The sequence below is a fragment of the Coenobita brevimanus genome, chromosome 93 (assembly GCF_032717465.1).
Source record: "Coenobita brevimanus isolate Jiangsu-jjx chromosome 93, ASM3271746v2, whole genome shotgun sequence".
Classification (NCBI taxonomy): Eukaryota; Metazoa; Arthropoda; class Malacostraca; order Decapoda; family Coenobitidae; genus Coenobita; species Coenobita brevimanus.
In genome coordinates this window covers 51,341,042-51,355,460 of record NC_137046.1, presented here as the reverse complement: position 1 = coordinate 51,355,460, position 14,419 = coordinate 51,341,042, and the positions used below count along the sequence as shown (strand labels likewise).

Below are 14,419 nucleotides of genomic sequence, written 5' to 3'. Positions count from 1 at the left end.
TAATTATATACATTACATATAACTCATGAGAATGATTTTTCAGGTCTTCTGAATTCAGCATATAAGCAAGACTATCTTACATCACTCACTTCAGCAACAATACTTCATAACCTGTCAATGCAACTGTTCAACATAGCTGTATCATATTACACATAATAAATATTGTTTACTGCCAATTTCAGATGAATTATTAGTATTGTTACTGATTGGGAAAGATTTCTGAGATCATTTAACCTTCAAATTTGATTACTGATGAGGACAACATTTAAATATAATATATACCAGTACTAACATTACAGTAAAGCAATTTCTAATCCACCAGTTAATGTTTATGGATGCCTAAGAGACAGTGCAGAGGTGAAGATCTGCTAACACCACATTCCCCACTTGGCATTACTGCAGCCCAAACTAACTATATGTCTCTTGAAAATTTACCTTAACAGCGGACAAGAGAATTGCAGAGTCAAAACTTCAATAAAATATGATTCAAGCTTCAAGATGAGTTTTATTTATCTTTTTTTTTTTTTACAGTACAGTAAGAGGTCACAATATTAACAACAAACTGGTACACTAACTCCCGTCTAGCTATGCACCATAAAAGTCATCTAGTCTGCTGATCACACGACAGCTGAATGGACGGGCCAGGGGGCATCAGTGCCATGTTTACATTCGACACTCGTAAATGTACAATTCAGTATCGGTGCCACATTTACACTTGACACTCATAAACGTATAACTCAGTATAAGTGCAAGTTGAATGGGGGGGGGAGAAAAAAAACACACTTTACACTAGCACTGTCAACAGTTTTTCAGTCACACTCGAGCTTCCATCACTCAAGCTGTGGTCGCAGCTGCTGAGGCATCCGTTTTATACCACACACTGACTTCCGTTAGCTCAGGATGCCAACAATAAAGACAGACACTTTTAAGGAACACAACTCAATCTGTGCTAGGTCTCAGTTCCATTAGCTGAAAAACAAATTACAAAAACATTTAAAATTAGTAAGTACACTATGGTAAGTGCATGACAAAACTATCCAAGTGTTCTAATCACTATGCAGACTAATTACTTCACCAATATCTTGTACAGTACTTTGAAAACACTGCACAACATCCGAGGTGCTACCCTAGAGCTCCCGAAATTTGAAAGCAGGGTGGAAACCGCTTGTCGTACATAATTCTGTTAAGGAAATTCCATTCCCAAAACCAATGACTTACTGGAATCCTCACCTTATTCTTTATTATATATTCTCTTACTATCCTCACCTTATTCTTTGTGTGCATATTTTATTGCTACAATAGAACCCCGTAACTGCCAGATTCACTAATCGCTGACTTCAATAATTAGCCCGTTCTTCCTTAAAAATATAGTAAGAAAAATACAGAAAATAAATTGAACTGGTAAAGTCTTTCTGCTGAAAGTTAAAGGTATATTTAGCACTCATTCTTTTGTTTGTTTTTGTGTGTACATGTGAAAAGAGAGTATTGATGCAAACAGTAATGTATTCTATTAACCCCATAATAACCCCCAGCATTGAACAACACTTTACAGTACTGGTGTCAGTGACGTCGAGTTAGTGTGAGCTATAAAAAACTGTGAACAATTATGGGAAGGGAATGAAGGTCACTGGTATGTTTACACGACCCTATGCTACCATCTCAAGCAGTCAGGTGGTTACTTAATCTCAGATGTTTTGGCCCCATAACACATGCATCGTAATTTTATTAGCCTCTACAGACTGGGGGTTTTCCGATGTCGCACGCTCCTCTCTATGGGGGATTTCCTAGATTTTGGAAAAAATATCCTTACTTGAAGCCCTAATATCTGCCAAACTATAATAACTAGTGAAAAAATTAAAGATACATAAGACTCACCAACTCATTCTCTTTCAAAGAAAAGTATCCCCACATCTCCAAGTGGTCCTGTTGATGAGTAAGTTTAAGTTCAAAGGGTGGCGGGAAGATGCTTGTGGCTATACACGTCAACTGGCGTTGCTCTGCGCCCAAAATCATGATGGCTATACATGTCAACCGGCGCACAGAGGTTAACTGCACCACGAATCATAGTGAATCACAGGATGGATTTAAGAAGCTAAAAAACACATTGCCAGGTGCACCAAATGATTCTCTTCACATCTTTAAGAAAAATAAATTGATTTTAGAACTCTTCAAAAATTGTTCCGGGGCTGGCCAGGGGTCCACGCAAAATTTCTGAACCCACAGCCACTGAGGAGTTAGGTCATTCAGCCATACCTACAATTGTTTGTTTCCAGTGCAATGGAAGAAACTTGCTCTACGTACTCAAAGATGGAATTTGTTTCCCATTTTCCCAACTGTATGTTAGGTTAGGTTTGGTTAAATTATTAGGTACAGTTAAGCTAGGTCAGGATAGGTCATGTTTAGTTAAACACTAAGGACAGTCCTCCACCATAACCTTGACGAATCAAACAAGAGTTGTCACGGCCGAACAGCTAAAAACAATGGGGAAACAGATTTTACAAGAAACGTTATTTATGGGTAATGCTTTGCAGTAACAGTGGTTCATACGCTACGTCATTACCGGTAAATGTCATTTTCAGGAAGACATCAAGAATGAGCGAATTTCAAGAATTAGCAAGGGGGTTTAAAACGTAACCCTTGCTAATTTGGGGGGGTTACTGTAATGTTAAAGAGACGTCAAAGTTTTAAAGTATTGTACTTTGGTGTGCCTTAATACTTGTATACATGAAAACGTGATGATTTATGCGGATTTAGAGTACAAACCCGTGTAGGCTGGGCAATTGCACAACTCGGACCGAGTTACCCCCCAGTTAGTTCAAGTTAGTGAGGCATGACTGTATATAAATATATATCCACTCACTCGATGTAGTGCTGCTCTGGGTGTCTGCCCATTCCTCTTCCTTCCTTCCTTCCTCTTCTGCCTTTCTTTCCTTTTCTTTCCTCTTCTTTCTGCCTACGGGTGACTTTACACTCCCTCGTTTCTCTCTCCTTTAGTCTTTCCTCTTCCTTCTGCCTATGGGTGACTCTACATTAAGTAGTTTCCTGTACAACAGGAAACCATTTACTATGCTGGGTGGTAACCATATAACCAAATTAAGGTGCCTGTTGGTTTAGTGGGTAATTAAGGTGCTCCAATTGGACTGAGCCTGTGTAGGTTTATATCCAAGGAGAGGTTGGGGTTTATTGCTCATGTAATGCCACTAGGGGATAAGTGAGGCTGGTCACTCTCATCTTAAATGTCAGGACCAACTTGCCTGGCCCCGCACTCCTACGCTCCTCAGGAGGCAACATAGGATTGGATGATGGATGGATGGATGAATATATATTACATTCTGTTTCATTTGTGAAGGCTCCAACATGCTTGCATGCATCAGCCTTGGTCACATAATCGCAGCTTTCCATGCTGCTTGATTTCTGGCAGCCTCCCTGTTCAGTCCCTAAACCCTGATGTCACACTCAATGACCTTGTCCCAGGTCTTTTTCTGTCTACCTCTTGCTACCCTACCCGTAACATTAACACTTACTTTCTGCACTCAATTATCATTCCCCATCCTCTCCACATGCCCAAACCACCTCAATCTACCCCCTCCTCATCACAACACTAATACACTCCAGCCCCATCTAACCTCTAAACTCTTCCAGTGTAAACCTAGCCCCTCCAGGCCTCGCACTCAGAGACACACTGCACATCCACCTAATCACTGCCACTTCTATATATTTGAGCCTGCAAATATCCTCTTCCTTTAATGCCCAGGTCTCACTACCACATAGTATTACACTCCTAACATATACCACATACAAAGATTCCTTAGCATGAAGGGAGTGCCCTCTCAATGTCAGGAGAGGCAACAGCTCCCTGAACTTCTTCCAACCACGTCTCACTCTAACCACACAGCCAGCTCCAGCTCCACCTCCAGCACATAACATGTCTCCCAAACAACAAAACACTACCGGTACCACAGTCAAGAGACTCACCAGCAAGTTCAAGCCTTTCATGCCTAGCAATCTCCAAATGCTCTCCCTGACACACCACAGGTATGAAATCACCGTTATCTCGCTTACATATATACTGCATTACAGGAAGTATCCCTCTCCTAACACTTACACACATCTTCAGGTACATGGTTCAAGCTCTCCTTGATCACGTGGATATGCCTTCAAAGTACTTTTAACCCCATCAAATGCATCACTCCCAAAGCTCTGCTACTCCCTTCATCCAAACTCCTGCCAATATTACCAAATTACTGTATCAATTATCAAATTATGTTCCTAGGGTTCAATCAAGGCGACAACAACAAAAATGCCTTCAAACCACTCTACCACCACTCATCACTACTTCATCCCAACACTCTATGAATTCTACTCATTGTTAACCTTTCACCCACTGTGTTCCACAACCATCCAACCACAAAACTGGACATTCTCATTAACCACAACTACTTCTGCTATGGTAACTCTACGCCTCTTGAACCACGTGCACTACCTGCTTACTTGTCCACCCAGCTCTCAAAACAATGCCGCATGTATACCCCAAGAAACTCTCTTTACCACCAGAGATGTGACTTTTGTTCATCTGCCTGCTATCCTAAATTTTATTTCTGGTCTTCATTTAATCTTGTCAGCTACTTTCCCCCTCCCCCTATTTTCTTAGATGCTGAACATATTTCAAATGTATTTTACACAGTGCAGCACAGTGAAAATAGATTAAGGAATGTAGGTCCTATCAAGTGGCATGATCACTTTAAGGAATGTAGGTCCTACCTAATGGCATGATCACTTGATGAGATAAAGTTACTAAACAGAAAGGATCTTATCTCAAACTGGAAGCCAAATATAAATACACACACAGCTGGTATGCACGATAAGGCTCACCTTGTATCAACACTAGGTGAACCACATTTACCCCCACCAGAGCCAGAGGAGTCTGGAGGGGAGCAGTTGAGAAAGTCCCAAATGAGAATTGTATCATCATGGGATGAAGACACAATCTGGAACTCATCAAACTGTAGACGGAATACTCGTCCAGAATGCTCCTGGAAAAAAAAAAAAAATAAATTAAATTACTTTTCAAAACATGGTAATCTGATGATCATGTTGTTGCTTCAGGTTCATCCGTATGTGAACCCAAAGGACTGCAGAAAACTAGCCACTTTAGTTTGCAATATCAGAATGAGTGTTATGCTGAAGGACTATGTTATGAAAGTGAGCAGCATGAAGTGAATAGGCTAAATGAGCAGTGGTATTAAGAACTCCATTACAGGCAGCCCTCCACATACGCGGATTTAACTTTCGCGGGTCTCACTGATTCGCGGATTGCTCCTCTGTGAAGCCAAGATTCTGTTTGCGGCCGCAAAGTGGAGTAGTGCGGACACTTGCAGGTCATTTCGCACCATACCTCTGGTTGTTAGAAATTGGGGTAAATATGTACCATTGCTGATGACTTGCCCACAATCATGTGGATGAGCACGAGACGCACTCAGTCGCAGGAGTCTGTGGAAGTCACCAGGTACAACTGTGAACAGATGAGTCTAGGCCACCCACTCCACCATCTAGCTGTGCTGGGGTGCACATCTCACCTGGCAACAGTGGTGTAGTTAGGTCCTTCATCTACATTCAGGGGTTCAGTTTGCTGCCAGTTCGAAACATATTTCTCTACGTTTCTAACCCAGAGTGGTTTTCGTTATATATGTATCATAATAAACTATAAATATACGATGCATTTCTGCATTATGACATGTTATATAAAACATAAATCCAGAGGGTATTAAGGTGTAATGCTAAAAAATAAATTGCAAGGGAAGAAATGCTGCTATGTCTTCAAGGACAATCGGAATATGGCAATATTTTACAAATAGATATTGCTAGGTAGGAAGTCGCTGTGGGGTATCTTTACAGTGCCAAGGGAAAATCTGTACAATGATTGTCACAGGTGTTAGGACTAACATTTACCATATCCTGAGATTCAAATGGTGCCTGACAACATATTTTTTACATTATTTCATAACTGTCAGATTAGTCACAGGTTGGACCCCCGACATATGTACTCAAGCGAGAGATTTATCGCATCAGCAAGAAATGGGGGTAGGGGTTGGGAGGAAAATTCTGTGGTACGGTAGCAAACTTTTTGGATATCTCAGCCAATTTTGAAGCTACAAAAAATTTAGACACCAATTTGGAAATCGCATAAAAATCCTCAGTTATTTTCATTTTACAGACAACCTGTAATTCCCAACAGTTTTTCCATAAACTAAGGAAACTATTTTTTATAAGGAAGATTGGCTTGACAGCTGGCTGCACAAGAAGTAATGGTCTAAGGTTGCGTGAGTAGCGCAGCAGTATTTTCCGACGACTGCTGAGAGCAACCATATTGTGCCTTTTCAAAAGAATTAAAACCTTCTGTTTGGCTTTTTTTGGAAATTTTTGACTGAATCCGCATCACACTAATACAATACCCTGATTGATGAAAGAACCTTTGAATTTCTTACTTCTGATTCGAATCAGAGCGCACAGAGAGATTTGGTGAAAGTAATTTTTATGAGTGAGCAAAATGCAAAGTAAGCATTTGAATACTTTTACTACAGTGTACAGTTTGGCAAGGTGCTGTCATTCCGAAAACAACTGAAGTAAAATGTCAGGCAAGCAGATTAAGGTCAGGAAATCAGAGGAAGATGATGAGCCACATGAGACAATATTCAGCACTGCCTGACTTCCTCGCTCGCTCGCTCGAACACGTTCCATACTTTCAGTGTGGATACCTATTACATGTTACAATGTGTATAGTTTTTAATTACATTCGGACAAGAGTAAGCCAGCCAGAGTCAGACACATAAAGAACTATGTTTCAAAATGGCAGCACACTGAACCCCTAAGTGCTGATATAAGACAATACTCAGTGTTGCCAGGTGTATTACGACAAAGTGATGAAATGGGTGGCCTCGTGTCATCTGTCTGCAGTTGTACATATTTACCCTAATTAAGTACAGCCATACCCAGTCAAATCTTATTTATCATCAAACTTTTTTGATACATCTGGTCTGTTGTTATTTTTGATATTCTATGCTGCTTTCAGGTACCAGATATGGTTTATTAGGTATAGTATGTGCACACTTGCTCACAAGAGGTGATTTGCAGCTGTACAGGCATTTACAGGAAGGCACACCAAACACTCATGGAAATTCCATAATCGCAGGGGTCTGTGTCCCTTAACCTCTGCGAATGTGAAGGGCTGCCTGTACAATGAGGGAATAGTGGACTGTCAGCAAGCCTTCACTGTCAGCAAACATTTTGCATTCACCCTTGACAGATATAAAATAATCACACTCAAATCAAAATGTGATTTTTTCACACCATCATCACCTAAACCTGTGCTGTCCCATGAGGGGCATAGAAGCCCAAGGTGGGGCAAGATGGTCCTGGCATTTAAGATGAGAGTGACCAGCCTCATTCATCCTTGAGTAATATTAGGTGAGCAATAAACCCTAACCATCCCTTGGATATGAACCTAAACAGGCTCAATCCAGTTAGGGTGCCTTTATTACCCACGAAACCACCAGGCGCCACAGTTTGGTTATATGGTTACCACCCAGATAGTAAATGGTTTCCTGGTGTACAGGAAACCATTTGGCTTGTCACTTAGTGTAAAGTACCCGTAGGCAGAAGGAAGGGGAATGAACGAAGGCAAAAACAACATAAGATGAAGTGATGAAAGAAGGAAGGAAGAGAGGAAAGGGCAGCCACCCGAGAGTAGCACTACATTGAGTGAGTGGATGGAAATGCCCCCACCTACCACCAGCTCCGCAATACTTTAAATATTTTATGTCTTGAAAGTTTAATAAGCAGCAGAAAATGTAAATACTGTACAGACAACTGTAAGCTGAACTATCATTAAAGCAATGACAAAAGCAGTAAGCTGTCAGAGCTAGAAAAAATTTACACCAGGAAATAAGCTCTACTTCATCATCATCATCATCCGGAACTCCTTTCCCACCCTAGGGCAGGGTAAGTAGTAAATGTACAACAATTTTATACAGTAAATATTGAGTGTACTGACCACCAGGGTGCGAAGACAGAGTGTACCAGCTGGAGCACGAGGATCTAGTGCCGCTTGCAGATCCCAAACCTTTATCTTCCTGCAAGGACAAATAAGAAAAGTGATCAATAGTGAGAAGCCATCCCCTAATCCCAAGGATTAGAATTTTCACACTGTGTTTAAGTTCTTAAACCAATCATGGTAAACCAATTCATTTTCTCTCTCACAGCGTACCCCTATCCTTTACCATCAATACAATGCCTATCAATATCTATCTTTACAGGCATTACAGTCAGAAACTGGAGAACACTTAACTAATTAGCACACAAAACTATGGTTTCTGACACCTTCAACTATTATACAAAGGAGAGAACCATTCCCCATCATCAGACGGCTGATAGTAATATCATTCCTCCAGATTTTTCACCTTCATACTTTTCCTATTTTCACCAATTTCCAGCCATATCACCCCACATCCCTGTAGTGTATGCATAAACAAAGAGCAATCTCAAGGATTAAATGAATTAAATAATACAATAAAAGGAATACAGGCATACCCCAGTTTAACGATGTAACTGGCTAGGTAAAACCCCATCGTTAGGTGGGGTATCGTATATCAGGGTACTCTGAACATGTAATGTGAAGAGTTTACCAGCCCTGAGTTTCCTCCCAAACCAAGCCCAAAACCAACTCAATGAGCCCCAAAACAAGTTTAAAGCCAATCTAAACGGCTTAACAGCCGTCAAGGAAGCTAACCTATGCCTAACACCTGTAAATTAATCACTAAAACCAACAAATAAAATATCAAAATTGCCAAATTATAAATCTAGAAAAAAAATCAAGCTTAGTAAACTGTACCCCAAAATGATATGATCACCCCACCTATGGCTAAAACACATTGATCTAAGTCTAAAAACAGTTTATAAATCAACCTCAACACACAATTTTAGTCTAAGATATAATCAAAATTGGTAAAAAAAAATAAATCAGGGTTTGGCAATTGTTAGGCGGGGTATGGTGGTATTTCCACCCCCATCGTTAAGCCAGGGTATCGTGTCAAGGGGATCGTATATTGAGGTATTACTGTAATAATACAGTAAAACCTAATTATAATGGGCTTCAATAGACTGGAATTTGCTTTTATCAGTGTAGTGGGTAATTACAGAGCTCCAATCAGATTGAGCTGGTGAAGGTTTATATCCAAGGGGTGGTTGGGGTCTATTGCTCACACAATGCCACTCAGGGATGAATGAGGCTGGTCACTCTCATCTTAAATGTCAGGACCAACTTGCCTAGCCCTGGGCTCCTATGCTCCTCATGGGGCAACATAGGATTGGATGATGAATGGATGGATGGATGGAATTGAGGAGCTACTGGACTAAATTCTTATACAGTAAGACCTCACTATAATGGACTAATTGGGGCCCAAGCCATTCCAAAAAAAAGCGAAATTCCGATAAAAGTGACATCCGGACTTCCCCCTCCTAATCCGGACTTTAAACAACATATCAGACATTAGTCTGGACTGCATCAATGGTTTTTAAACTGTTTTCACTACCACTGTAGTACAGTACTGTACTGCATTATACCTTCATTACATTAATCAAATGGCATAAAACACCCACCGCAAATTGACTTAGGACCTACACACAAAATTGCTATGGGAGAGCTGTCTGTCTGTGCTTTGTGTTTCCACCTCTACCAAGTGAATTTTGGGGGCAAGTAACTGGCAACTCCTCTAGTATTGGCGGAAGGTGGTGAAACACTCACCACGTCAGTGCTTGTCCAGAAGCGAGAGTGGGAGTATATGTTCCCGTTGCTCTGAGCTTGCACCTCCCTCTTTTTTCATATGCATTATTGTTTGCCCTGTTATTTTCCTTAAGTTGTTTGCCCTGTTATTTTCCTTAAGTCGAGTTGTCATGCCTGGAAAGTAATGCTCAAGAGATGAGAGGGTCTGTATCACTGCATGGAGGCAGGATAATGTCTCTATCAATATGATTTGTGAACATACTGGACATGCAAAGTCGACCATCGTGAAGATTCTTGCTGCAGAGCGCAGCCTGCCACCTGATGTCATACCAGAGCACAAGCATGGAGGTGGAAAGAAGATGACGACTTCCAGAGGTACAGATATGCTTCTGAAGAGGGAAGTAATTGACTGACAGCAGCAGAATTGAAGAGAATGTATCACTAGCTGTTACAAGACGTCTCAATTTGAATTATCCAACACTGCTTGCAGATGAAGCCGGGTTTGCCAAGCCACACTGTGGCAAAGAAACTGCTTCTCATTGACTGCATGAAGAAACAGTGCATTCAGTTTGCTAAGAAGTATGCACACTGGACATCAGATGAGTCGAGAAAAGTTAAGTTTTCCGATGAAAGCACATTTAAAGTGTTCCAGGTGCGTTCTGCCAAGGTTCGTTGCCCTGCCTCCCGTAGTCAGTATGACCCTGCTTACACGGTGCTGGCTGATTGTGGTCCTCGACTGGCCTGGCAACAGTCCGGATCTAAATCAGACAGAAAACTGCTGAACAAGATGAAAAAAATCATGGCAGAGAAGAAGACACCTAATCTGGACAACCTCAAGACTAAACTAACAGGTGTTTGGTGCAAAGAAATGTTCTTAGATTACTTTAGAGATCTAAGTGATTCCATGCCAAAATGCATCCAACTGGTCCTGAAAAACAAGGGAAACATGATTTCATATTAATGAATGGCATTTCATGAACAAACATTGTGATATACAGTAATCCCGCATATTTCGCGGTAGTTACGTTCTTGTAACCCCCGCGAAAATTTAAATTCGCGAATACTCTATTAACAATTGAATCTTGCACTTGTGTCCACCATGCTGCCCATCACACAGTCCACGTCCATACTGATTGCAAGACAATTCGCCGTCAGACAATTCCCCGTCAAAACATGGACGATTCCCCTTCAGAACAATTCGCACCCTGGACGATTCCCCGCCATTCTATAAATATACTAATCAATACTTTGATAAATATACTTATTATTAATTAATCAATACTTTAATAACTATATTTCAGGGGGATCCAGAAAAGTCTATGTTCAGTAGCGTAGGTTCTGGATATTATTTATTAGTTGCACCTTTAGTAAATAATTAACTTGTTTCTTCCTCGCTGTAGTCGCCTTTGAATTATATTCTAGCGTCACCCACAGCTATCTTCATTAATGAAGGCGAATTATCTTGTGTTTGTTGTGACTGCGAATTGTTCCGAAACCTCCATACTCATCCTGAAATACCTTCTTACAAGATTGAAAGCACATACTTCATTATGAAGGAAAAACGTAAACACCGTACTGTAATACACAATTATCTACACATTTATTCACAAAACAGTACAAAATGAAAAGATGCATTAACTGGTGATAGCAAACACTCGCACGGTCGCTTCTTAGCTTGTCCAGTAACACAATTTTCTCTGCTAAGGTCATAACTTTTCTTGATCGTTTTGTCACTTTGGAGTTCTTACTAATTGTATTATTAGCCTTTGGTGAGGCTGGCTTACGTCCTGGGGCCATGTGGAAAGCAAGTGGGAGCCAAGAGGCTCATATCATAGTACGGTTACAAGAACACCAGACACGTGAGCCAGTCAGGCGTGGACCGAGGATTATGCGGCGCCAGCGTTACCAGATTCCCAAGCCCATATTATCGTACAAGGCATGTTAAAATTATCGTTTTTTAATCAAAATTATCGCACATTGAACGAAAGCCTTTCCCCCACAATTTATCCCATCTGGCCGCATTACCACTACATATACGCACATAAATAATGCATATTGGCTACTTAAGGGTAACTTTACTTAATATCTAAATCGTATAGGCTAATGACCTACACTGAGCCTGCAACTTAAGGCAGAGGCTAACCCATCTTGAGTAACTATAGTTGCACACTGGTTTGAAGCACTGATTTTATGCAAATTACCTTTCTTTCACATATACGAAATAAATAAACTACAGCATATATTGGGACTGCCGAAACACTCGAAAGCATATCCACACAAAGAAAAAAATAACGTGGACTAGAGAACAAGTCATTATCTCCGAAAGGGAAACAAACTTCAGAAAATGACGAGTGAAGGTGAGTGCACAGTGAGGTAATGAAGACCAAAAGTCACTCAAAGCTAATATTATAAGCCCCCACTTGAATCAGCCATGATAAAACAGCCCTTACAGACATGACTCATGGAGTCAGCCGCAGGCCAACGGGAACTGAACAGGGGTAGATCTATGACACTCACACAGAGAACGATATACAAGGACAGGAACTCGACACTTGAGTTTGTAGTACGCGGCACGTTCGCTGCCCTGATCAGGATCTTATATCATATGTTTATGAAATGTTAGACAGGTATATAAGTCATTTAATGAAATCCTGCAAAGTATTAATTATGGAAACAATTTCGCATTATCTGAATGAAATATTGCACAAATACATAAATTATCGCATTATCGTATACATGGTATCGTACATCGTACATAGTGCCAAATTATCGTAAATGTACGATAATTATCGTACGTCTGGCAACGCTGTGCGGGGCAGAGAGCAGTGTTGCCATACCCAAACAACGAAATTATGCTAGGGCAGTGAAAAAATTATGCTAGATTGAGCAAATTTGTTCCAAGTAAAAAATGAATTATGCTAACTTGAAGCTAAATGATAAAATTCTATACATATTCATGCTATATATTAATTATGTACTGTTTACTATGAAAATATTAAAATAACCTACATACAGTAAGAGGGTAAATATCGGTTTTCTGCCCATACTGCTTTTTCCCACGAAACTTACGTTTTTCTGATGGATTTTGATGTGATTCATTCGATTTTGAGCATCATTTCCGTCGGAAATAACCAGATTTTGAAATATGACCCCCCCATCCCCCTGCAACAATGGGGGATCTTTGGGGAATCGGGGGTTATAGGGAGGGGGGGAAACACAGAAAATGGTCATTTCCCACTGAAATGAAGCTGAAAATCGAATGAATCATACCAAAATCCATCGGAAAAACCTAGGTTTCATGGGTAAAATACAAAGCTCAAACTTATCCTAACCAAACCTAACCGAACCAAACCTAACCGAACCAAACCGAACCTAACCTAAAACCTAACCTAACCTAACCTAACCTAATCCAACCTAACCTAACCTAACCTAATCCAACCTAACCTAACCTAACCTAATCCAACCTAACCTAACCTAATCCAACCCAACCAAGCCCAAACTGAAAGTAACCAACTATTCAAACCTTACATCTTCTTACCTTACTCGTTTCTCTCTCTCTCTCTCTGATTTGTAGCTTTAATAAAATTATTCCAAAAGTATTCCATTCCATTCTAAATTATGCTAGAATGATGCTAAAACTTCTAATATGCTGAAAAATATTCCAGACTCGAAAATTTTATCAAAATTATGCTAAAAGAATAAAATTATGCTAGATATGGTAACACTGGCAGAGGGGCCGCAGGAAAGGGACAGAGGGTGGCGTGAGTTTACCACGCTACAATTGGAAGTTGCGGGAATTTCAAATTTTTTTTTTCTGTATATTCAAGGATATTTTAGTTGAACTTATTAATGCTAAGAAAATCCGCGAGAGGGCAAAACCGTAGACAAAAAATCCGCAAAAAATGCGGGAGGTCCTAAGTCAATTTGCAGTAGCTGTATGTATAATAATACTGTACTGTACACTGATAAACATGTCTTTTATTTACCTTATTGTGGTGAACATAGCTGAAGTGGTCAGGCAGTCCGGACTGCTTCTGGTTTTATCAGACATTTTCCGATATATAGGAATATAGTTTGGAAGCTCCTCGATTCCAATAAAAGGGAATTCCGGTCTACTGAAGTCCGTTACATCGAGGTATTACCGTAGATCAGAAAAAGTCCGATAAAGCCAGAAGCAGTCAATACTGCCTCACCACTTCAGCTATGTTCACCACAATAAGGTCAATAAAAGACATGTTTATCAGTGTACAGTACAGTATTATTGTATATATACAGCACAGTAATACCTTAATATACAATACCCCAAGATGCAATGTACTGGCTTAAAGATTGGGGTAGAAATACCACCATACCCCGACTAACAATGGCCAAACTCCGGTTTAACGCTGGGTTTTGATTTTTTTTACTGATTTTGATGATATTTTAGACTAAAGTTTTGTTTTTAGGTTGACTTATAAACCCACTGGTGGGATGAACACTGTCATTTTGGGTTACAGTTTACTGTCTGATTTTTTCCAGACTTATATTTGACGATTTTCAGATTGTGAGGTGTTAGGTTAACATCTTTTACAGCTGTTACTGCATTTGGATTGGCTTTAAACTTGTTTTTGGGCTCATTTGGGAAGGTTTTGGACTTGGTTG

At 40.2% G+C, this 14,419-nt stretch overlaps 1 protein-coding gene across 2 annotated transcripts in view; it reads right to left on the bottom strand.

Moving 5' to 3' along the window:
- Window positions 1-216: 216 nt before the first annotated feature.
- slmb (beta-transducin repeat containing E3 ubiquitin protein ligase slmb) overlaps window positions 217-14,419 on the bottom strand; it is a 92,179-nt gene continuing 77,976 nt past the window's right edge. For both annotated transcript variants that reach the window (XM_080282447.1, XM_080282448.1), the window contains 3 exons: window positions 8,051-8,129; window positions 4,873-5,033; window positions 217-969 (listed from right to left, as the gene is read on the bottom strand). In XM_080282447.1, the coding sequence (XP_080138573.1) occupies window positions 966-969; window positions 4,873-5,033; window positions 8,051-8,129 (244 nt within the window). In that variant the 3' untranslated portion in view covers window positions 217-965. The remainder of the gene's footprint in view (window positions 970-4,872; window positions 5,034-8,050; window positions 8,130-14,419) is intronic.